Here is a 25,988-nt window from a genome sequence, read left to right on the forward strand (position 1 = left end):
CGCGTTGCTCCGGGGGTCTCAGGGAAGCACGCAGGGAGCCCCCTCCCTGCACGATGCTTCCCTATACCGCCGGTACACCGCGATCATGTTTGATTTTGATTTACGGCCGGCGCTCACAGTCAGTGCGGGAAGCCGCCGGCGAGGGACGTGACAGGCACCGGAATGTAAGTATGTAGTGTTTTTTTTTTCTACATTTACAATGGTAACTAGGGTAAACATCGGGTTACTAAGCGCGGCCCTGCGCTTAGTAACCCGATGTTTACCCTGGATACAAGCGAACGCATCGCTGGATCGGTGTTACACACACTGATCCAGCGATGACAGCGGGTGATCCAGCGACGAAAGAAAGTTTCAAACGATCTGCTACGACGTACGATTCTCAGCGGGTCCATGATCGCAGTAGCGTGTCAGACACAGCGAGATCGTATGTATATCGCTGCAACGTCACGGATCGTGCCGTCGTAGCGACCAAAGTGCCACTGTGAGACGGTACCCTTAGTTTCAAGCACGCGAGGCTCGATCAAGCTCACCTGTAGCAAATAACAGGTGTGGGCAATGTGAAAATCACACCTGAAACCAGATAAAAAGGGGAGAAGTTGACTCAATCTTTGCATTGTGTGTCACACTAAGCATGGAGAACAGGAAGAGGAGAAGAGAACTGTCTAAGGACTTAAGAAACAAAATAGTTCAAAAGTATGAACAATCTCAAATTTACAAGTCCATATCCAGAGATCTTGCTCATCAGACCACAGTACACATTTCCTCTGATCTAATGTCCTGTCCTTGTATTGCTTGGCCCAAACTAGTGTTGTATGTCGTGCTTGGTGGTGGCTTGGTGGTGGCTCCTTAGCAGCAATGTGACCATAAAGCTTGCTTCTTGCAGTTTCCTCTGGACAGTTGATGTTGAAATGTGACTACTACTCGATGTCTCCGTTATCTGAGTTGCTGTCAATTTGTGGTTTCTGAAAAATCTGAGCTTATCCTCTCCAGCAGAGATAATAATTGGTCTTCCTTTCCTGCTGTGGTCCTCACGAGAACCAGTTTCATAGTGATTGCTGGTCTTCAGAACTAAACTTCAGGATACTTTTGCATTTCAAACAATTTTCTGGATTGACAAACCTTTCTGCCTTATAGTAATGATAGACTTGTTTCTCTTTATAGTTCAGTGGTTCTTGCACTGCTCTGGCGTAGAACAGTTGTGAACTAGGCACAGCACTGTATAGATCTATGTACCAACACTGCTTCTCCAAAACCCATCAGATGGTTGCAAAAACTTTCTGAAAGCAAGCAATTCCACAAGTGAACACTTGACAACTCATACTTGTTCATTGTAAGCATTCCTAGGTGACTACCTGATGAAGATGCTTGAGGGATGCCAAGGGTTTGTAAAGATGTCATCAGAATAAAATGGGGGCACTTTGAGGAACCTAAGGTTAAGTTACAACCGTGAGTTTTTGATGCTGCCAGCAGAGTGGATGGGATTTATGGAAGTCTCATGCCCACCATTTTTTATGCTGTTTAAACTGATTTGCAGTGCTCTTTTAAAAAATCTGCAACATGTTACTTTATGTCGTGGTTACACTGAGGTTTATGTGCGAATTTCCCTCAACGAGTTGCATTAGATGCAGGGAAAAAAATCACATATGTGTTTTTAATGCGCTTCCGCTGTGAAAATGTATTAAAAATACATGTATCCTGAACATGCCTGTGTCAATGAAGTTTTGTCAAAGCAAAATACCAGAAAGTGTCAAAAACAAAGAAGCTTTATTTACAACATTACATACCAAAAAGACACACACTAAAAAATGCAATGAACGAAAATGCAAGTAACCTAATAGTCACAGAAGTGTTATTTGCAAAATCAAAAATTTCAAAGCCATCAAAAGCCATTTATCAACTTAACTGAACACATTTTCTGTTTTGTTTTGCACGTTTTACTTTACTACTTGTTTCCATATATGTTCCTTTGGGGGTTTGCCGGCTGCTGTCTGAATCTGCAGTGTGCAAGGAAAATCAATCATGAACAGATGTGTCCAAACCTTGGATGTTACTGAGTGTGTGTTTGTGTGCATATATATAATTTTTTTGTGTTTTGCTACCTCACAACCTGGAGTTTTTTTTAGTGTTTGCATCAGTTCATGTAAAGAACTTGCCTACAACTGTGAACATTTGGTTTTCTTTGTTTGTGAAGCAAACAACAAATAGGACAAAATAACTGAAAACTTCAGTGTGCATAACTATTCTCCCCCTAAAATGTGTACTTTAAAGAGCCCCCTTTTGCAGCAATAACTAGTTGCAGGTCACTTTGGATAAGTCTCTATGAGGTTTCCACATCTTGCCACTTGGATTTTTTCCCATTCCTTAAGGCAAAACAGCTCCAGCTCCTTCAACTTAGATGGTTTCCTCTGGAGAACAGCAATCTTAAAATCTGACCCCAGATTCTCAACTGTATTAAGGTCTTGGCTTTGACTAGGCCTCTCCAAAGTATTTACACGATTCCTCTTAAAGCCCTTGAGTGTTGCTTTAGCAATATGCTTTGGGTCATTGTCTTATTGGAAGTTGAACCTTCGTCCCAGTCTCAAATCACTGACAGACTGAAACATGTTTTTCTGAAGAATATCCTTGTATTTCACATCATTCATCTTCCCCTTGACTCGGACCATTTTCCCTGTCCCTGATTCCGAAAACCATCCCCACAGCATGATGTCACCACTACCATGTTTCACTGTGGGGATGGTGTTCTTGGGGTGTTGCGCTGTGTTGGTTTGGCATCAGACATAGCATTTACCTTGGTGGCCAAAGGTCTCATCTGACCACAGCACATTCCCCCATACATTTGAGGAGTCTCCCACATGTCTTTTGGTACATTCAAAACAAGCCTTATAATTTTTGTGTGTAGGTAATGGGTTTTTTATGGTCACTCTGCCATAAATGCCACCTACGGAGTGTACAGCTTATTGTGGTAATATGGGCAGAGGACAGATACTGCAGCTTCTTCAGGGTTACCTTTGGTCACTTTTCTCTTTCTACATGTCTTTTTAAAAAAATCATTTCACCAAACCAACGAACATTTTGCTAGTTAGTCGTGTTAATACCAACCTGTTTAGACAGGAGGATTATCAGCAGACACTCATTCCTGATATTCAGATAACGTAGATGCACCCTTGCTCGCAATGGACACAGAAGTGGGATAGAATGTAGTAGACAGCAAGTTTCAAAGAATAGAATATTGCGATGTGATAGCTAGACAACTGGGTAAGACCATCAGCGCACCTCCAAATGACAGTAAATGGTTCTTGTTATGGAATAGTTACTATCTACCAAAAATAGTCCAAGAAAAGACAATTGTTGAACTAGCAATAGTATTACTATGGGAAGCTGGTAGGCCATGTGATGCTCTACCAGTGTTCCCTAACTCCAGTCCTCAGGAGCCACAACAGGTCATTCTTTCGGGATTTCCTTAGCATTGCCCAGGTGATATATGCACAGGCAATAACTCCATCACCTGTGTAATACTAAGGAAATCCTGAATACATGACCTGTTGGTGGCTCTTGAGGACTGGAGTTGGGGACTAGGCAATGATCTGCAGGGGAAACTATAGGTCCTGCCTATACAGCTATAACTTACCACCTGCCTGGACATTATTGCAAAGTACACTACTTAATGTATTCCCTTACACTGCGAACATTGTTCAGAAATGGTTTGCGGAATATTTCTAGGCATTTTCAAGGTGTTGACTTGGCCTCCAAAATCCACAGATCAGTATATAATTGAGCATGACTGAGATAAACACCAGTATACCCCGATATAACCTGGAGCTGATGTGTAGGAATACTCTATTCTAACCTGAGCCCGCTTCCCTTTGTAGATGACCAGTTTATCTGCAGTTTACATTCTCAGGTTATGACATACATTTAAGGTGCTTTCCTGGAGGGGAGCTTGTTCTTTGTGATGATAATACATGGTGATGGATGCCAGGATGTTTTAGCTTTTGGTTATAAAAGGCACAGATAAAGAGATGCCTTTTATTTGACAGAACCCGAGGGATAAGAATGTAAAAATAAACCAAGTGCGAGGGCAATGTGTCCCAGGAGCTACGAACATCACTGACACGTCTGCTTGTCTGCCGCCTATTACCGGTATACTGTAAATCCCAGCTGCTAATGACTCTATTTGCTAATTTATATCCTTGCGAGTCATTTACATCAATGTATTTGTTACTCGTATCTGTCTTCTCTATATCATTGGATACCTTTCTCAAGAATCCAGATTTGCCTAATTTTTTCTAGCTAGTGCATATTTGTGTACCATGCAAAGCACGGCTAGTTTGGCGTCAGAATGGGATTTATTGGTCATAAAAGTCATTTGCATGGGAAAATGCACACAAATTACTACAGTATACACATATGAAATGACAGCTCTGTGGTGATAGTTTCCAAATGCAGCGCTAGCAGGAAGACTAATGACACTGTGTGCTACATTTATACATAATAGTACTTTAAATTCACCATCTTTAAGATCTGGAAGGTGCGAGATGTCTACAAAACACATGATAAATTTGGAACATATCATAGTTGCATAGATTGAAAAAAAAAGTCCAAGGTCCATCAATTTCAATCTTTCTCCACCAATTGTACATTTTGTCACTAAATTAACTATATACTTCTCTTATTTTGCACCACCAGAATTTGGATTTTCTTTTCACCTGTCTTTTATGTGCATTTTTCACACTTTAGCTTATATATGCAGATCTTTATATTAACACCAATAAGGACAAGTGAACCAAGATGGTGGAAATGTCAGAACTTTTTACATGGCATGGTGTGCAACTTAGCAAATCTATCATTTTACCACCATGTGGATGAAGCAGAAAAGAGAGCCACTTTGTTCAATGACTTCAAAGCCGAGATGCGAACTCTGCTTCAGGAAAATGGCCGCCGCGATCTCCATCTGCGCACGCACGGCATCCCGCGGCCATTTTCCTGAAGCCCCGGGCAGCAGAGCGCTCCATCTGCGCACGCGCGGCCACAGGAAGATGGCCGCCCCCACCGATCACCAGGGGAATAGCGCAGGTCGCGCTCTTTTCCCTCCCCTGTGCAGTGGATTCTGGACTTGGGCATGCGCAAACCACTATGCCACCAACGGAAAAATAAGCAAGATCTGGGGGAAGACACCACGCCCATCTGACCAGACCAGCCTGATTGACAGGCGAAAACGGCTACTTTGGTAACGTATTTCGGCAGCATAGGTGGGGAATCGGGGTCCACAAAATACACTATTGTAATGCACAGCTCAGGCCCTATTTAACAGTATTTTTATCTCATACGGAAAAAACGGGGTGACAGGTTCCCTTTAAGGCTCAATAATATATGTATACTAGCTGAAGAGCCCGGCGTCGCACGGGCATAGTAACTAACTGTGGTTAGTCATAACAACTTATAATGATTATATTGCACATAAAGCGTAGCTTTTCTCCTTTAGGCCGGCGTCACACTGGCGTTTTAAACGGCTGAGTGCAATGCGATAAAAAATCGCATTGCACTCGGACCAATGTTCAGCTATGGGGCAGCTCCCACCAGCCGACTTTTTGTCGGCCGTTTTCCTCGGTCTGAGACAATCGCAGCATGCTGCGATTGTCTCGGACCGAGGAAAACTCTCAGCTCACTCGCACCCATATAAGCCTATGGGTGCGAGTGAGACAGCGCACAACACTCGGATATCATCCGAGTGCTGTGCGTTATAAGCGGACCCCAGCAATGGAGGAGATGGAGAAATTCATTTCTCCGCCTCCTCCGCAGCTGTGCTCCGATCCTCCCTGTGCGAGAGAATCGGAGCACAGACGCATGACACTCGGCTCCTGCTCTGCTGCGAGCAGGAGCCGAGTGTCATTAGCATATCGCATCCGATGATCTCGCATCGGATGCAATACGCCAGTGTGACGCCGGCCTTATAGTCGCCTCCTCCAGCAGCACCTCACACTTCTCTTCCATATATAATTGGAAACACTTGATCCCGAGAGAAACTGCACTAATTGCAATAAAGCGTAACGTATACACATGTGTGATACTGTCAGGTGATTTGTGTATCTAATCCTATCCTGTGTGATACTGTCTGGTGAGCTGTGTATCTAATCCTATTCTGTGTGATACTGTCTGCTGAGATGTGTATCTAATCCTATCCTGTGTGGTAGTCTGCTGAGCTGAGTATCTAATCCTATCCTGTGTGGTACTGACTGCTGAGCCGTATCTAATCCTCCTGTGTGATACTGAGACTGCTGAGCCATGTATCTAATCCTCTCCTGTGTGATACTGTCTGCTGAGATGTGTATCTAATCCTATCCTGTGTGATAGTCTGCTGAGCTGATTATCTAATCCTATCCTGTGTGGTACTGACTGCTGAGCCGTATCTAATCCTCCTGTGTGATACTGAGACTGCTGAGCCATGTATCTAATCCTCTCCTGTGTGATACAGTCTGCTGAGCCGTGTATCTAGTCCTCTCCTGTGTGATACTGTCTACTGAGCCGTGTATCTAATCCTGACCTGTGTGATACTGACTGCTGAGCCGTGAATCTAATCCTCTCCTGTGTGATGGTCTGCTGAGCCGTGTATCTAATCCTCTTCTGTGTGATACTGACTGCTGAGCCGTCTATCTAATCCTATCCTATTTATGAAGTTTTCAGAATAATGGAATTTATACACAGGATTCGGCCGGCCGGGTGCAACCAATTAGCGAAGCGTGGTTCAAATTCCGCGCCAATTCGCGGCCGGACTGCACCTGTCGCTGCTTGGTCACGCCCAGCCGCGAACAATCAGTGAAGCCAGGGCCTGCTCCAGGTTTTTTAGGGTGCCGGGCGAATGAGTCTCAGTGGGCCCCCCTCTTTAACACATACCACAATTCATAATGTACAGATACAGCAGAGAAATATAGCACAGCCAAGTACATAAAGCCCACGTAGTATATAACACAGCCCACGTAGTATATAGCACAGCCCACGTAGTATATTGCCCAGCCACGTAGTATATAGCACAGCCCCTGTAGTATATTGCCCAGCCATGTAGTATATTGCCCAGCCACGTAATATATTGCCCAGCCACGTAATATATTGCACAGCCACGTAATATATTGCACAGCCACATAGTATATAGCACAGCCACGTAGTATATAGCACAGACGTAGTATATAACACAGCCCATGCAGTATATAACACAGGCCACGTAGTATAGAGCACAACGATGTATATTGCCCAGCCACGTAGTATATAACACAGCCCATGCAGTATATAACACAGCCCACGTAGTATACTGCCCAGCCACGTAATATATTGCACAGCCACATAATATATTGCACAGCCACGTAGCATATAGCACAGGCCATGTAATATAATGCACAGCCACGTAGTATATAGAACAGCCACGTAGTATATAGCACAGAGTCGTAGTATATAACACAGCCCACTCAGTATATAACACAGCCCACGCAGTATATAACACAGCCCACGTAGTATATAGCAATGTGGGCACCATATCCCTGTAAAAAAAAAAAGAATTAAAATAAAAAATAGTTATATACTCACCTTCCGTCGGCCCCCGGATCCAGGCGAGGCGTTTACCAATGCTCCTCGCGACGCTCCAGTCGGTCCCAAGAATGCATTGCGGTCTCGCGAGATGATGACGTAGCTACGTCATGATCTCGCGAGACTGCAATGCATGGACCAGAGCGTCGCGAGGGGCAGCGGGAAAGGCGACTGAAGGTTAGAATATAAGGATTTTTTATTTTGTTTATTATTTTTAACAGTAGATCTTTTTACTATTGATGCTGCATAGGCAGCATCAATAGTAAAAAGTTGGTCACACAGGGTTAATAGCAGCATTAACGGACTGCGTTACACTGCGGCACAACGCGGTGTAACGCAGCCATTAACCCTGTGTGAGCGCTGACTGGAGGGGGCACTGACAGAGAGTAGGAAGGGGCGAATTCGCGGCTGGACTATGCCCGTCGCTGCTCAATCAGCGACGCGGGATTTCCGTGACAGACAGACAAACAGAAGGAAGTTCCCCCTAGACGATTATATAGTAGATATATATAATAGTCCTTCTAATGGAGAACCACATGCTCCCCAGATTGAATTATGCAGTCATGTATTTATGTATGGATAATGTTGTGGAGAGGATGACTATGATTTGAATGTATGCACTTTCCATGTGACATTGCTGATGTTAGAGGTTAGGTCATGAGATCACAGCAGCATAGGCTTACATCTATAACTTCTAGCTCTAAAATCTAAGACTCTAAGGTAATAATAAAAACAGTTACCAAGAATCTTTTGTATAGTACTTCTGGAGTTCCTACTGCTATGTCTGTACTGAAAGATGATGTGATTGGTTTCTCAGCTTTAGACCTCGTTCACAGGTTGAGTATTTGGTCAGTATTTTACATCAGTATTTGTAAGCCAAAACCAGGAGTGGGTGATAAATACAGAAGTGGTGATGTGTTTCTATTATACTTTTCCTCTGATTGTTCCACTCCTGGTTTTGACTTACAAATACTGATGTAAAATACTGACCAAATACTCAATGTGTGAACGTGGCCTTAAAGGGATTTTCCCATGAACAAAGTATTTTTTAATTAATAGATCTTGGAATAAAAATAAATTCCACAGTTAGATCTGTTAAAAAATGTTCCTGTGCTGAAATAATCTTATAAATGTGCCCCTGCTGTGTACTGTGTAATGGCTGAATGTAACCATTCAGGAGCATAGACCATTCTAGATTCCCATGCCTAAAAAAGTATCCTAAATTACATACTGCTGCAAAAACCCTAAAGGTGATACAGATGGGAAATCTTAATGCAACAATAGGACGGACATGTTTGTACTAGATTACTTTCCAAAATTCAGCAGATGTTGCTGCATGATAATCTGCTTAGTTTAAGCAGGCCTTCTTTTTTCATTTTTGTTCTTTCCTTAGAACTCCACCCTGCGATGTTAGCATTCTGAGCTTATGTGCACATGTTGCGGAATGTGTGGATTTTTCCGCACTGATTTTGGTAAATCCTCATGAAATCCGCACTGCAGTTTTTCAGCAGTTTTTGTGCGGATTCCACCTGCGGTTTTACACCTGCGGATTCCTATTATGGAGCAGGTGTAACCCGCTGCGGAATCCGCACAAAGAATTGACATGCTGCGGAATAAACAACGCAGCGTTTCCGCGCTTTGTTTCCGCAGCATGTGCACTGCGGATTTTGTTTTCCATAGGTTTACATGGTACTGTAAGCTCATGGAAAACTGCGAATCCGCTGCGGATCTGCAGCAAAATCCGCAGTGTGTGCACATAGCCTTATAGCCAGTGATTTTCCCCAGGTAGTGGAACCAGTAAATATACAGTCATGGCTGAAAGTGTCGGCACCCTTGAAATTGTTCAAGAAAATGACGTATTTCTCCCAGAAAATTATTGCAATTTGCAATTACACGTTTTGTTATACACATGTTTATTTTCTTTGTATGTATTGGAACACCACAAAAAACAGAGACAAAAAGGAATTGGACATAATTTCACACAGAACCCCCAAAATAGGCTGAACAAAATTGTTGGTACCCTCAACTTAATATTTGGCTACACACGCTTTGGAATATATAACTGTAAATAATCGCTTCCTATAGCCATCAACAAGCTTCTTACCACGACTAGTGATGAGCGAGTATACTCGTTGCTCGGGTTTTCCCAAGCACGGTCGGGTGATCTCCGAGTATTTGTTAGTGTTCGGAGATATAGTTTTCATTTCCTCTGCTGAATGATTTACAGCTACTAGCCAGGCTGAGTACATATGGGGGTTGCCTGGTTGCTAGGGATCCCCACATGTAATCAAGCTGGCTAATAGCTGTAAATCATTCAGCTGAGGCGATGAAAACTATATCTCCGAACACTAACAAATACTCGGAGATCACCCGTGCGTGCTTGGGAAAACCCGAGCAATGATTATACTCGCTCATCACTAACCACGACTCAACAACTCTTCTTTTGCAAACTGTTCCAGGTCTCTCATATTCGTAGAGTGCCTTCTCCCAACAGCAATTTTAAGATCTCTCAACAAGTGTACAATGAGACTTATTGTTGTCCACTTCAGAACTCTTCGCTTTTCTTCCATCCATTTATATGCAGTATGTTTGGGGTCATTGTCCTGCTGGACAACCTATGACCAAGCTCGCAATATCAGCTTTCTGACACTGCTCACTACATTGCGACTCAAAATCCTTTGGTAATCATCAGATTTCGTGATGCTTTGCACACAGTCAAGGCACCCAGCGCCAGAGGCAGCAAAACAACCCCAAAACATCTCTGGGCCTCCACCTTATTTGACTGTAGGTACTGTGTTCTTTTCTTTTAAAGCCCCATTCCATTTTCTATAAACAATAGAATGATGTGCTTTATCAAAAAACTCTATCTTAGTCTCATCTGTCCACAAGATGCTTTACCAGAAGGATTTTTGGCTTGCTCACGTACATTTTGGTAAACTGCAGTTTATCTTTTTTGTCATAACGTTTCATTTCATTCACATGTCAACGGATAGTTTGCGTGGACACTGATGCACCCTGAGCCTGCAGGACAGCTTAAATTTCCTTGGAACTTGATTGGGACTGCTTAACCACGATCCGGACTATCCTATGTTGCAACCTTTCATAAATTTTTCTCTGTCTTCCCAGGCTGATTTGCTACAGTGCCATGGGTTGTAAACTTGATTATGTTGATTGATTATCCGTGGACAAAAGAACATCAAGATCTCTGGAGATGGACTTGTAACCTGTAACCTTGATATTGTTTATATTTTTCTACAATTTTCATTCTCAAGTCCTCAGACAGTTCTCTTCTCCTCCATGCTTAGTGCGGCACACACAGACAAATAACGCAAAGATTGAGTCAACTTCTCCCCTTTTTATGTGGTTTCACGTGTGATTTTCATATTGCTTACTTGCCACAGGTGAGTTTTTGAATGAGCATCACGTCCTTGAAACAAAGTTGTTTACCCACAGTTTTGGAAAGTGTCAACAGTTTTGTCCAACACATTTTAGGGTTTTGTGTGATATTATGTCCAATTTGCTTTTTTTTCTGTTTTATGGTTTTTATTCTTCCAATACACACCAAGGAAATAAACATGTGTACAACAGAACATGTGTAATTGCACATTACATTATGCCGATCTCAGATTAAACTGCAAAAACCTGGTGACAGATTACCTTTAAGAGAAAACTATTTTAAGAAATAATTTGTTTAAAGCTTACATGTACTGAGCAACTCTATCTTCTCTTGCAGACTGAAGCAAAATTTGTAGTGGGAAGAGGGACACCTGCAAAGGTAAGACAATAGTATGGTATAGATAAATATTTTTCCACAATCCCATATGGACTTCATAGGTTCCATACTGTATGAAGCATTTATGACCTGGAATATATCTATTTTACTTAGTAACATAGGTAGCAAGGCCGAAAAAAGCCATTTGTTCATCCAGTTCAGCCTATATTCTGTCAGAATAAATCCCCAGATCTACGTCCTTCTACAGAACCTAATAACTGTATGATACAATATTGTTCTGCTCCAGGAAGACATCCAGGCCTCTCTCGAATCCCTAGACTGAGTTGCCATAACCACCTCCTCAGGCAAGGAATTCCAGATTCTCACGGCCCTAACAGTAAAGAATCCTCTTCTATGTTGGTGGAAAAACCTTATCTCCTCCAGACGCAGAGAATGCCCCCTTGTGACCGTCACCTTCCTTGGTATAAACAGATCCTCGGAGAGATATTTGTATTGTCTCTTTATGTACTTTTACATGGCTATTAGATCGCCCCGCAGTCGTCTTTTTTCTAGACTAAATAATACTTGAGTTATGAAATATGTAAATAGGTACCCTGCCAATGTACAATTGCTGAATAGAATAACTTAATATCCCTACCCATGTTTTTAAGTCATGTTTTGTTGATTAAAGGATAACATGTCATTTTAGAAATGTGCAACCTATAGGCAGCGAATGACAGAACAAGTGAAATTGATCAAATTTATTTATGCTCTGAAAACCCTGCTCCTTTGGATTTAATAATTCAGTGGGAAGTCCAGCTCAGTGATTGACAGCCTTACCAATATCAAGGTAACCAAAGAGAACTGTCAGTTATTGATAAGGACAGTGTTTTCAGCAATCGGTGGGGGTGTTAGGACCCAATCGCTCACCAATCTGCAGGAAATTATTGGATATAGAATTGGAAATGCTTGAGGTTTTTTCAGCTTTAATGTTTAAGGTTTCGTTTTATTTTTTCTTCTCTGTTAATGTCATGGAAGTAGCAGCAATAATGAGTTAAATGGAGCCGTTCATGGGATTCATGCTGCCCAAACCACAAGCAGCATGAATTACACACTGGCTGTGTTATTGCAACCAGGTATGTTTTACTCTGCAATGCTGCATAGTATCAGAGAAAACGTACTTTGAAAAGTTGGCCGGCGACTATGGATATTGGATGACCAGTCTGAGGCAGATCCCTGGCGTCTTCCCCCTGCCACGATCTCCTAGGCTGATAGGTCTCTCCTTGTGTGTGTTTGTGTATATGGAGCATGGTGGTGAGAAGCTGCCAGAGACCTGTCTCGGATTAACCATCCAAACCTCATGGACCCTGACCAGATGTTCAAGGAAAGTGTTCTCTGAAACATCACAGCATTTCAGAGTAAAACCTAGATGGCTGCAATAAGTCAGGCAGTGTCTAATTTACGCTATGTTCACACGTTGCGTTTTTCTGCTTCTTCTTGCTGTTTTTTTTTTATGCAAATTTTAAGCTGTGTTTTACAGTACCATCAAAATCTAGATGGTACTTTTCTGAGAATTCAGAAATCTCATGCACACACTTTGTTTGTTTCCTGACTGAATTGAAAACTGCAGCATGTCACTTCTTTCAGTGTTTTTGCGCAATTTTTCACCCATAGAAAGAAATGAGTAAGTGCAAATATGCAGCAAAAAATGCAGGTATCATGTTCTGCTGCATTTCTGGTGCAAAAACCTTAAGAAAGTTGCATCATAGTTTTTGGGGGGCAATAAACTTTATCAGCACGCACAAGAGACAAAAAACCCCGCAGCAAATGCGCAGCCAAAAGCGCAGCAAAACCTGCTTTTGTAAGCGGCTTCTTTATTGCCAAGAGACCAGGTTTTGCCTTCAGAAAAAAACGCAGCAAAAACACAACTTGTGAACTTAGGTCGGGGTCACACTTGCGTTTGCAATGAAACTTGCGCGAGTCTCTCGCATCAATACCTGGCACTGCTGCCGGCACTCGGGACCGGAGCGTTCAGCTGCATAGAAATACATGCAGTCACACACCCCGGTGCCGATGGCAGTGCTGGGTATTGATGCGCGAGACTCGTGCGAGTTTCATTGCACACGCAAGTGTGACACCAGTCTTAGTCTTTATTCTACCCGTGAAAAATGGAGACCGTGTCCGATTTATGTTGCCCATGCATAATGCTGCCCGTGTCTGATTTATGCTGCTTGTGGCTAATGGATGAAGTCCGATTTATGCTGTCCATGTATAACACAGCCAGTGACCAATTTATGCTGCCCATAGATAATGCTACCCATGGATAATAGATGCAGTGTCCAGTTTATGCTGCCCGTGGATAATAGATGCAGTGTCCAATTTATGCTGCCCCTGGATAATGGATGCAGTGTCCAATTTATGGTGCCTGTGGATAATAAATTCAGTGTCCAATTTATGCTGCCTGTGGTTAATGGATGCGGTGTCCAGTTTATTCTGCCCCTGGATAATGGATGCAGTGTCCGATTTATGCTGCCCCTGGATAATGCTGTCGTCTGATTTATGCTGCCCTTGGATAATGCTGCCCGTGTCCGATTTATGCTTCCTCTGGATAATGCTGCCGGTGTCCAGTTTATGCTGCCGCTGGATAATGGCTGCAGTGGCCAATTTATGCTGCCCCTGGATAATGGATGCAGTGTCCGATTTATCCTGCCCGTGGATAACGCAGGCCATGTCTCATTTATGCTATCCGTGGATCGGACATACATTTACTAGCAGGTTCAATGTAGCTAAAGCATATTACAGAAACATTTCTTCTACACCTGGTACCTTGGAGAGCTCCATAGCTGATAGGCACCAAGTACGGTACATACAAGAGGAGATCAAATGCTTTCACATGTCATCGATGAGGTATATACTACTACTAGTAGCAATTATGTATTATTTATTATTCTTGCTTATATAGCCCTACCATATTCCACAGCACTTTACAGACATTATCAGACATTATCATCACTGTCCACATTGGGACTAACAGTCTAAATTTCCCTATCAGTATTTCTTTGGAGTGTGGGAGGAAACCGAAGAACCCATAGGAAACCCACGCAAACTCTGGGAGAACTTACAAACTTCTTGCAGATATTGTCCTTAGTGGAATTTGAACACACCATCTCAGCACTGCAAACAACAATGCAAATCTCTGAACCACCCTGCCACCTTAAAGAAGACCTGTCACTTGCTAAATAAAATGAGTGAAATATCAGTCTCCCCTGGTTCTGCAGCTTTTTTCCTTTTTGCTCGGCATCATTCCATTGCAGAGTCATGCACACGTCTGGCGCACGTGGTTCGTGAATCCACAAGGCCGGGCTTACCTAGGAATGGCGTGGCTAAGGGGCTACCTGGTTTTCACTGGAGCTCCTGATGGTGGAGTCAGACTTGAGCTGTAGTTAGGTGCCAGGTACCACGCCTAAGAAATCCCCAGTACTGCAGCTGCTGACCCCAGGGGTCAGACTCGCAGACATGAACTGGAGTAACTGGCAGGAAAGGTTTCAGACTTTGTTCAGACTACACAGGTTCTGGATCCTCTGGCAGAATGGATGCTGACATGGAGTCACACACAGGACTGGATTCAGATACTGGAACAGGCTCCGTTAGTTCGAACTTTGGAACACTAACCAGGGCTGACACTGGTGCAGGTTCAAGTACCACCGGAGCGGTTACAGGTTCAGGTAGCGCCGATTCGGGGTTCAGGTACCACCAGTGCAGTTTCTGGGTTCATACTAACTACACAGGATACTAGGACGGGGGGACCTGGCAACATACAGTTACACAGACACTTTATGTAAGGATCTACAGGAGCTGCTCAGGTACCTCCCATCTAGATGCGTCCCAGCTATTGACTAGGAGTATTTTCAAGGTGCCCCTTTAAGAACAGGGAAGCGCGCACTAGCCATACTGCCAGGAAACCTGTGCAGTTTCACAGGGAGCAGGAGACGGGGAGGTCACTGCTTGTCCCAGTGGTGAGTATGTCGGCATCCCTGCATGGAGAGGGAAGAGAGACCACGTAGGGGTGCCATCGTTAGTGTTACAGGACCCCCCTCTTCAAGCCCCTGAAAACTCTGCAGAAGAAGTGGTGTCAGACTCTTCCTCATGGACTTCCGCAACTTCTCTTCAGGACCATGTTCTTTCCAGTCCACTAGAAGAAAGGTTTCTTCTCTCATATTCTTCGTGGTTAGGAAGCTCCTCACCATCAAGACATCCTTAGAGCAGGACACAGTCGGCATAGTACCAGGAACCATGAATTGCTAAGTCTCTCTCTGCCCGGCGAGACCAGCTACCACCTTAGAAGATTTAAAGACGAACTAGAGTTCTTCCTTCTGGTTGGGGATAGCAGAGACTTGGAAGATGCCTCCGCCTTGCTGTTCTAGTCATCTGACCACATGAAAACTGAAGATACCTTTTCTGGGTCCATCTTCAACTGATGTCCAAGAAGATGCATCCTTGAGGCAGTGAGGGTCCTGGGACCAGGTAATTAGAACAATCGTTGCGACTTTGTGGAGATATCGTCTCCGCTTCCTTGCTTTCGGAGATGTCAGCATGCAGCGAGTCGGTGTCAGATCTGGTGGAAAAGATGACGACACCGGTGGCCGAACTCGATGTAGAGGGACCAGACACCTCTCGTGACACGACTTTTCCAAACAAAACACTTCACCGGATCTCCAGTCTAAAACAGGCTCATGAGTTCTCAGCCATGGAAGACCTAAGAGAAGTAAATGAAATAAACCTGGCAGCACATACTGTAGAAGGTGATCTTCTCTGTAACCAATGCTCCTATCTGGAGCTACTTGCTCAGAAATGACTTGACTGTTTTCGGGTAGGGTTTTTCGTTTGCCAGATAACACCCTCACTGGATTCTGGAGTTGTCAAACGGGAACCTGAAACTGATCCACCACGGCTTGCTGCAAGAAATCTACCACTGAAACGGAGTCTCCACATGATACAGATACAGTCAGTCCTACTGACCCAAGGCTTTGGAGTTTTTCAAACTTTTCAGCACAAAGACAGATGGGATGTTCCAAACAACGGCTGCAAGAGCACAATTCATTGACACGACTGAGTACCGGCTGCTGCTGAGCCAGGCTGACATTATTACTTACTGACTTACATGGGTTCAGTACGGTTAGCTGTTTCAAAAGGCTAGGGAATACGTGGTCTTTTGAAGGACGGAGTCAGACGTGATGGTTTCCTCTCATGCGTCACCTCTGTGGTCTGCTCCTTGAAGCTGGGAAGGGAAAGTGCAGCAGAAGACTCGAGACTATGCTCATCGAAGACCTTTCGGAAGGTCACCAGGAAGAACAGCAAGTCCGAGGTCACAGGATCCCCTCTCCCCCACAAGGGGTTAAGCCACACTAAAGGTACCTTCACACTAAGCAACTTTCCAACGAGAACAACAGCGATCTGTGACGTTGCAGCGTCCTGGAAAGCGATCTCGTTGTGTTTGACACGCAGCAGCGATCAGGATCCTGCTGTGATATCGCTGGTCTTAGCTAGAAGTCCAGAACTTTATTTCGTCGCTGATCACCCGTTGTCATCGCTGGATCGGCGTGTGTGACGCCGATCCAGCGATGTGTTCACTTGTAACCAGGGTAAGCATCGGGTTACTAAGTGCAGGGCCGCGCTTAGTAACCCGATATTTACCCTGGTTACCATTGTAAAAGTAAAAAAAAAAAAACACTGCATACTCACATTCTGATGACTGTCATGTCCCCCGGCGTCCACAGGGTTAAAACTGTTTTCAGCAGGAGCGCTTGCTAATGCTGCGCTGCTGCCGAGAGCTTCCTGCACTGACTGTGTCAGCGCCGGCCGTAAAGCAGAGCACAGCGGTGACGTCACCGCTGTTACTGCCGGCACTGACACATTCAGTGCAGGAAGCTCTCGGCAGCAGCGCAGCATTAGCAAGCTCTCCTGCCGAAAGCAGTTTTAACCCTGTGGACGCCGGCGGGGGACGTGACAGACATCAGAATGTGAGTATGTAGTGTTTTTTTTGTTTTTTTTACTTTTACAATGGTAACCAGGGTAAATATCGGGTTACTAAGCGCGGCCCTGCACTTAGTAACTCGATGTTTACCCTGGTTACCCGGGTGCTGCAGGGGGACTTCGGCATCGTTGAAGACAGTTTCAACGATGCCGAAGTCGTTCCCCTGATCGTTGGTCGCTGGAGAGAGCTGTCTGTGTGACAGCTCCCCAACGACCACACAACGACTTACCAACGATCACGGCCAGGTCGTATCGCTGATCGTGATCGTTGGTAAGTCGTTTAGTGTAACGGTACCTTAAGGCCTCTCTTTAACCCTATCAGAGGGTAAACTATTGGCCAATAACTCATAATGTTGCATACACTGCTTTGGTAACCAATGGCACTGCTTTGGATCTCCATCATACCATGATGGATCAGACAGGATGGGTTTAACTTCAGGAGTGTAAGTTGCAGGCTGAATAGTCACTGCCGCAGGTGCTGCAACTTGGGTTGGAGCAGCCATCAGGGTTTCCAATCACAGGCATCCACTGTCTGTAGATGAATCAAAATGTTTTCCTGTTGCTCTTGCTGGCAGAATAACTCTTGATATAACTCCTAGTACGAAGGACCATGAGTATCAGCTTGGTCCACGACCTGAGCAAACTGTCACACACGTTCATGGACCCATTGTGCCACAAGTCCGGGCTTACCTAGGAGGGGCGTAGCTAAGTGGCTACCTGGTTTTCAGTTGAGCTCCTGATGGCAGAGTCAGGCTTGAGCTAAATACCACTCCTAAACAGTCCCCATAACTGCAGCTTATGACCTAAGGGGTCAGACTCGCAGACGCAGACTGGACTCGAAGTAACTGGCTTGAAGAGGTTCGAACTCTGTTCAGACTACACAGGTTCTGGATCCTCGCCTCGGGCAGGATGGATACTGACATGGGGTCACAGATAGAGCTGGATTCGGGTACTGGAACAGGCTTCGACAGTATGGACTCTGGAACACTAGCCAGGACTGACACTGGTGCAGTTTCAAGTACCGCCGTAACAGTTACAGGTTTGGGTACTGCCGATGTGGCTTCAGGGTTCTGGTACCATTGGTGCGACTTCAGGGTTCAGGTAATACCAGGTGTGGTTTTGGGTTCAGGGACCGCCGGGTGTGGTTTTAGGTTCAGGCCGTGACCACACAAGGACCAGGGGTTCACATACTAACTATACAGGATACTAGGACAGGGGACCTGGTAACATACAGTTGCACGCACACTCCATATAAGAAACTACAAGGATTGCACAAACACCTGGTAGCTTCTGTCATTGGAAGCATCTGGGAGTGATGAAAGCACATTCCCCTAGATAAGAAGCACCCAGTAGGACAGCAAAGCAGAGATTTCACATAGTGCGCTCCAGAACAAACAAATGTGAATATCTCTGCAATTGAGCGACGCAGCACAAAATGGAATAGAATGGCAGAATCAGGGGAGTTAGGCGATTTTTATAAGGTATATAACTCAGTTTTTAGAGCAACTCACAGGTCCTCATAAATGGAATGTACCGTATGTGCCTGTCATTTGTTCTTTCCTGCTTTCTGTAAGCATTTTATTTGTGATGGGCAAGTACTAATCCAACAATTTACATGACTTCTGAAAAGTGTCATTTTATACTTTTTACTCATTTTGTATATGGCGTCCGCAGTGAACCACCTTGTGATGAATGATAAGATGTTTATTCATTCTTCATGTGCCTAAGTGTCATCTGAGAATAAGTAAAGGACTATAGATGCTGTCAGGTTAGTGTCACCTGATACCTGCCTTTCACTATGTGTGACATCTTGTATGTGGTTCTGCTGTAATGGTCATATGAACTTCTGGGGTTACACCACAATAGCTCTCACCACAGAGGTGGGGGAAGAGCTGTGACTTTTGGTAGCAGCTGGTTTTTCAAGCAGATGGACACAGAGCAAAGCCTGGGGCTGTATGTTATGCTTGTGCAAATGAGAGTTGATAGAGGGGGCAGAGAGCGCAGGAATAGAGTGGGAATCAATGATATGTAATAGATGCTTAATGCACAATTTCACATCCCTTCCTAACATGCAAATCTGCGTTAGACTAGAAAAGGCCAGGACCAAGCTGTGATGATATCCTTGTATGTCTCTTATTCATCCAGAACCATGCAGCAGGCATATATGTCTGCATTACAGTCCTCCTGTACTGTTAGCATACATGTTTTAGGCCCAGTATTCTGATATAAGATTCGTATGTGTATCGCCTTGTAGAAGATATTCCACACTCCATTGAGGTCAGGGGGCACCGTTTCCAGAATTATAATTTTCTTTAAACGAGGCGCCTGCTTTCTTTCCACAATTTTGGAGCTGGTCATAAATTGATGTGATTGGAAAAATTATCAAAACCAACCCAACAGATAAACAGAATGCTGCCGTCATATATACTTTACAATAAGTGAGAATTTCTGAGTTTTTTTTTGGTTTTGGAGAGCATCTAGGTTGCCCTAAAAATAAATTTATTGTAGCTTTCCTTCCAGTCGTTCATAAAACGATCAACTACTTTTTAGCAATAGGTCAATTGTCATGTTGTAGTGATTCGCAAACACTGTCATAAATTGTGGGCATGCTGTGGATGCAGACTATTGCACGCCATGTTGATGTCCTTTTATTTTCTTTGATGCAGATCTGCTCTTCGGAGGTGAAAGAAGGCACACTCACCCTACACCCTGAGCAACAGAATGAAGGCTCACCCTGGTTTGTGGATATCTACTGCCCTGTTCCTTCTCCATTTGGTCTGTGCTATTAAAGTTCCTCAGGACCGTAAGTTAAGAGGAAGAGGGAGGCGATGCCTCCTATGATATGTTATTTATTATCTCAATTATTTCTGTCTAGAGTAATATATGTTGGTAGATTTGCTACAAGAGAATGTAGCATTTTTTAATCAGCTATCTATAATCATAGTCATTCATGTTTATGGATCCATGACCAATCTGTTACCTGTCCTGTCTTAGGGTATGTGCACACGTTGCGGATTTCTTGCAGAAAATTCCTGAAGAAAACCGGAAATTTTCTGCAAGAAATCCGCATTTTTTTTTTTGCGTTTTTTTTCCGTTTTTTTCGCGTTTTTTTAGCATTCTGCAAGCGTAATTAGCTTGCAGAATGCTAAAGTTTTCCAAGCGATCTGTAGCATCGCTTGGAAAACTGACTGACAGGTTGGTCACACTTGTCAAACATAGCGTTTGACAAGTGTGACCAACTTTTTACTATAGATGCAGCTTATGCAGCATCTATAGTAAAAGATAGAATGTTTAAAAATAATAAAAAAAATAAAAAAAATGCTTATACTCACCCAGACATCTCCTCAGCGGCCGTCCGGCTCCTCTTCTAGCTGGTCTGTGCGCACAGGACCTCCCGTGACGTCACGGTCACGTGAGCGGTCACATGACCGCTCACGACCAATCACAGGACAGTGACGTCATTCGGCGAGGTCCTTCAGCGCACACCAGCTACAGGAACCGAACGGCAGCGTGCGAGGAGGCGGGAATACATCGAGGGTGAGTATAGGACTGTTTATTATTTTATTTCTTATTTTTTGACCACTTATATGGTGCCCAGTGCGTGGAGGAGAGTCTCCTCTCCTCCACCCTGGGTACCAACCGCATATAATCTGCTTACTTCCCGCATGGTGGGCACAGCCCCGTGCGGGAAGTAAGCAGATCAATGGACCCCTAGGTGTGCGGAATCCCTGCAATTCCGCATTTTTAATGAACATGTTGCTTTTTTTTCCGCTATGCGATTTTTTCGCGGAAAAAATCGCAACATTTGCACAAAAAATGCGGAATACCCTGTAAATAATAGGAGGCTTATGTAAGCGTTTTTTTTCGCGTTTTTATCACGTTTTTATAGCGAAAAAACACGAAAAAAACGCTAACAATCCTGAACGTGTGCACATGGCCTTACAGGAGACATGGAGCAATCCTCATTGTGCAGATGGTGCTGTTCAGGGTTTAAGAAGCAGCTGTGTCTCTTAGCATCCACCACTGCCCCCATACAATAGCTCAATGACCCTGTCCCGTGTGGGCTCCATTGGTGACAGAGGACTAGTGAGCACACACAATGAGGACTCACTCTGTCCAGCATTGCAGGTGGTAGGGAGCAGCTGCCTCTGATACAATGTAAGATAAGCTAAACTTTATGCTTGTCATCCTGCCCTTCACAAGACGACAAGGCAGGATCTCTAGACATCTTGAGTGTCGGGCTAGACAGTACATGCAGACGTGAACCTGAGAACATCTCAGAGGTTGTACAGTGAGAAGGTAGTGTAAAAAATACATAGCACAAGTCCGCACCGCACTCCTGTTTTTCCCTGTTACTGTTACATAAGATCCTTTCTCATATGTTGGTTTTTAAGTGTTCGCTTGTTTTATTCATGGTCCGAATGTAGTGATACGTTTAGATACGTTTGTAAAATTGCAGAAATGGAGACAGTAAACTATAAAAACACTAAAGAATTAGGACCTATCTAACTGGCGTACTACAAACTATGCTCCTGGAGTTTAGTGATATTTGAGGTTCTCCTAGTTTTCCTTTTCTAAATCTGCATGAATCACGGCGCACCCCATTCTTTGTATAAATATATTAAAGGGAACTATCAATAGACCCATCCTGCCTGAACCAGGGGCAGCATGAATCAGGGCCTGGTGGTGTGCTTACAGCCAGGTATGTTTTACTTGTGAGACGCCTCAGTGCTGCAAAGAAAATATAGTTTGAAAGCTGAATGGGAACTATGGGGAAAGACCTCTCTAGTCCAGCACCATACCTGGCTGGCTTTCCCCCGCCGCTCTTCTTGTGACCTGTCAGTTACCTGGAGCGAGAGAAGCTGTCCAGGGATGTTACTAGACTACTCAGGTCTCTCTATAGTCCACGGCCGGCTTTTCACACCATATATTTTTTAAGTACTACAATGTTTCAGATGAAGACGTACCCGATGTAATCACACAGCCCGGCTCTAATCATGCTGCCCATTGGTTCAGCATGAGTCTAATGACAGGTTCACTTTATCACTAGCTCTGCTGATTCCTGTAATATGTCAGGGAAAATGTATTTTTTTCTCAGGTGTAATTAATTTGTGCCAGGCAAATGCATTTCTATGCTGTTACCATTGCTAATAAACATAGTTGTATGACATCCCAATAACCATCCCTAATACTAATGTCACATAAGCCTTTCTAATATAACTTTGTGTATTGTCTCGTGCAGCAGACATCGCGGAAAAGGATATTATGTATTGATAGTGTTTCCAGAAAAAGGGGCCATATATCATAAGATCATCCATAAAGTGTCAACATAGAACCAAAAAAAAAACGAACAATGGACCTTAGAGCAATATTTAAAAAAGTAGAGATTTTATTGAAAATTCTAACAAGACAATATTATCATCATAAAAACTGATGAATAAATAGAGAGCAAAAAAGATTGTAGTGACATCTTAGTGCCACGTCCAAAGAACAGTTGATATAGTTACTTTAGTGTAATCAGTCCATAGAAATATAAGCATGCACATATAATCCCTATAAAGGGCAGCCGAGTACTAGATATGGTAAAAATACAAATGGTAGCAGCTACTGAGAATTTCTCTTTCAAAATTCATACAAGTCCCAGAATATAAAGTAATAAATGCATAGTGCAATAAACATCCAGGTAAAAGTAATCAAACAAATGGAGCCCAACCAGATATAGTTTCAAATAAGCACGGCTAAACCGAACAAATTATGATGGAACACAGATCCATAGTTAATGTACAGTAAATCATATCAAAAAAATAGAGGGCGAATGCCCATAATGGACCAACCTGAATAGAGGACGTGGAGAAGCGGACCCCAACGCGCATTATGCACTGTTGCTTCCTCGGGGGGCTTATTTGCTGCTACCATTTGTATTTGTATTTTTACAGTACTTGGCTGCACTTTATAGGGATTATATGTGCATGCTTATATTTCTATGGACTGATTACACTAAAGTAACTATACCAACTGTTCTTTGGACGTGGCACTAAGATGTCACTACACCCTTTTTTGTTCTCTCTTTACCGTATTTATCTGTTTTTATGATGATAATATTGTCTTGTTAGAATTTTCAATAAAATCTCTACTTTTTTAAATATTGCTCTAAGGTCCATTTTTCATTTTTTTGGGTTCTGTATTGATAGTGTGTAGACTCTCCAAATTAACTTACATTTGGTTTACTTTAGTTTATGTTTGTTAAATGTAATTTTCTGTTTGCTAACTTTGTCTCTTCTTTAACTTCCCATTTGCTCTCATGGAAACTAACAGCAACTATTGAACGAGACCGTAAGTTATATTCATCAGTGTGATATTCTTCTGACTTAAAGCCTCCATACACCTTAAATTAAAGTCAGACGAAAACTTAATTTGTTTGGGGTTCTCCCGACTGTCCCTTCGCTGATGATATCAGTAGAAAGAAGTATAAGGCAGGTTGTATTTAATCACCTGATTCTCTTGTTCTCTCATGAGATATGAAATTAGAAGAGTCTTGATACATTTTACATACGTCTACATACACCTATGCCTGTATTTCCAGTATGTGTGGTATCCGTTTTTTTCACGGATACCACACGTACCCATTATAATCTGTGGTGCGATGCACATGTTCATGTTTTTACATGGGCCATGTCCATACTAAACACAAGGAGACGTCCATTTTTTTCCGGTATCACAGATGACAAGGTCCATGAAAATCATGTACAGCACACAGAGGGCATCGGTACAGTCTGCATGACATCCGTGTTTAACCTTGCAAAGAATAGGAGAAGCTTTGATATTTATTTAATTCTTTATCCCTACCGGAGAAACACTGATGGTAAAAACGGATACACAGATGATACACTGCTCCAAAACACTGATGGTAAAAATGGACACACGGATGACACACTGATCCAAAACACTGATGACACAGTGTGAGGCAGTGACTGGTGTTACATGTGAGGGTCGCTGTATGTTCCCCCCAGGATGCGCACAGAGGCGTATTGCGGTCATGAGTGCATTGCAGTCACAGGTGTAGCTGTGTTGCAATGCAGACTAAAGTAAGTGTTAGTCCTCGACAAGTTATTTGTCCAGGGCAGATTTAAGAAAACCTGCTGGGCTTTTGTGTTTTGAAATGAACAACAGGATGGTAGTCGTGCAGTTCGTTTAAATTCCTGGTTGGGTTATCCATGTGGCTGAAGGCCACAGATTCACGTTCAAAATCCTGCAGTATAGGGTTTGGGTGTGTCAGTTTGAGTCTGTGTCAGTCTGGTGTTTGGAGGAGTACAGAGCGGAAGACTCTGCAGCGCTCCACCTGTGTGAGGCAACACAGGCCAGCGGAGCCAAACAGCCAAGGCAGCTGAAAAGCCTGGCACCCCACAGTGTACACAGCGGAGTCACAGGTGGACTGGCTTGTTTAGTGACTGTAATCCAGAGGATATGGTTCGGAGGATATCTAGGTCTGTGTTTTTGGAGTTGAACATTAAAGAGACATTTTAATTTGAACTTTGCTGGATCACTGTCTCATCACTGCACAGAGTGTTACCACTGCACTACACACGGTATTGTTTTTTTTCACGTACGTGTTTAATATGTGATATGTGAAGGAGGCCTTAAATTCCAGGTTTTTGCCATGTAAACAGAATCATACCAAGAAGAATAATCTCAGAACATTTTCCATCTTTGATGTCACCCATACTCTGTACAATTCAGTTTGAAAAATAAACTGACATTTTCAGATGGAAAAATAAAAATATAGAACTAAAAGAATGTGGTTGCATAAATATGCACACCCTTAAACTAATACTTTGTTGAAGTCCCCTTTGAATATATGACAGCATCTGGTCTTTTTGAGTAGGAGCATGGCACATGTAGAATTGGCACTCTGTCCACTCTTCCTTGCAGTAGTGCTCCAAATCTGTCAGATTGTGAGGGCATCTCCTGTGTACAGCGCCCTCTTCAGGTCACCCACAGATTTTCTATTGGATTCAGGTTTGGGCTATGGCCGGGCCACTCAAAAATGCTGATCTTCTTCTGGTGAAGTCATTCATTTGTTGATTTGTAAGTATAGATAGGGTCGTTATTGTGCTAAAATTCCTCTTCATCTTCAGTTTTTTTTAGCAGAGGCCTTAAGTCTATGTTTCAAAATTGACTGATATTTGGAACTGATGTTCATAATTCTCTCCACCATGACTAAAGCCCCAGTTCCAGCTACCAGAAAAACTGCCCACAGCATTATGCTGCCCCCACCATGTTTTGACTGGAAGAGAATATTGCTGCATGTTATTCTTTGTCATATCTGCCCGGATTGCTGATGGAGCCTCTGACAGCAGTGTGAACACAACATAAATGTAATCATTTAGTCTCCAGTGTAGGTTTCATTTGGCACTTATTTTATTACCCGTTGTTAAAGTCACAATTTTCTCCAAACTTATTCCAGTTTGCAAAATCAGTCCTTGATAAAGGTGGTCAGTCACGTCCGATATCCGTTTCAAAGCAACCACAGCTCCTGAATGGGAACTTTCTCCAAAAACAACCAGATTTTTTAACATTTAAAAATCCATGGATTAATTTTTGGAAAGAAACCTTCTGATGAGATCCTCGGTGCTCAGTGGGCGGGCTGTGCAGTCCAGAACACTTTACT

The 25,988-nt window shown here is 43.4% G+C and overlaps 1 protein-coding gene across 13 annotated transcripts in view; it reads left to right on the forward strand.

The window, feature by feature from the left end:
* NFASC (neurofascin) overlaps positions 1–25,988 on the forward strand; it is a 181,264-nt gene that overhangs the window by 50,037 nt on the left and 105,239 nt on the right. For 10 of the 13 annotated variants that reach the window (XM_077295075.1, XM_077295082.1, XM_077295071.1 and 7 more), the window contains exons 2-4: positions 11,309–11,350; positions 19,987–20,123; positions 23,636–23,653. In XM_077295075.1, coding sequence (XP_077151190.1) covers positions 20,042–20,123; positions 23,636–23,653 — 100 coding nt within the window. In that variant the 5' untranslated portion in view covers positions 11,309–11,350; positions 19,987–20,041. The remainder of the gene's footprint in view (positions 1–11,308; positions 11,351–19,986; positions 20,124–23,635; positions 23,654–25,988) is intronic. The other 3 variants (XM_077295072.1, XM_077295081.1, XM_077295084.1) reach the window with 1 other exon arrangement.

The sequence above is a fragment of the Ranitomeya variabilis genome, chromosome 3 (assembly GCF_051348905.1).
Source record: "Ranitomeya variabilis isolate aRanVar5 chromosome 3, aRanVar5.hap1, whole genome shotgun sequence".
NCBI lineage: Eukaryota > Metazoa > Chordata > Amphibia > Anura > Dendrobatidae > Ranitomeya > Ranitomeya variabilis.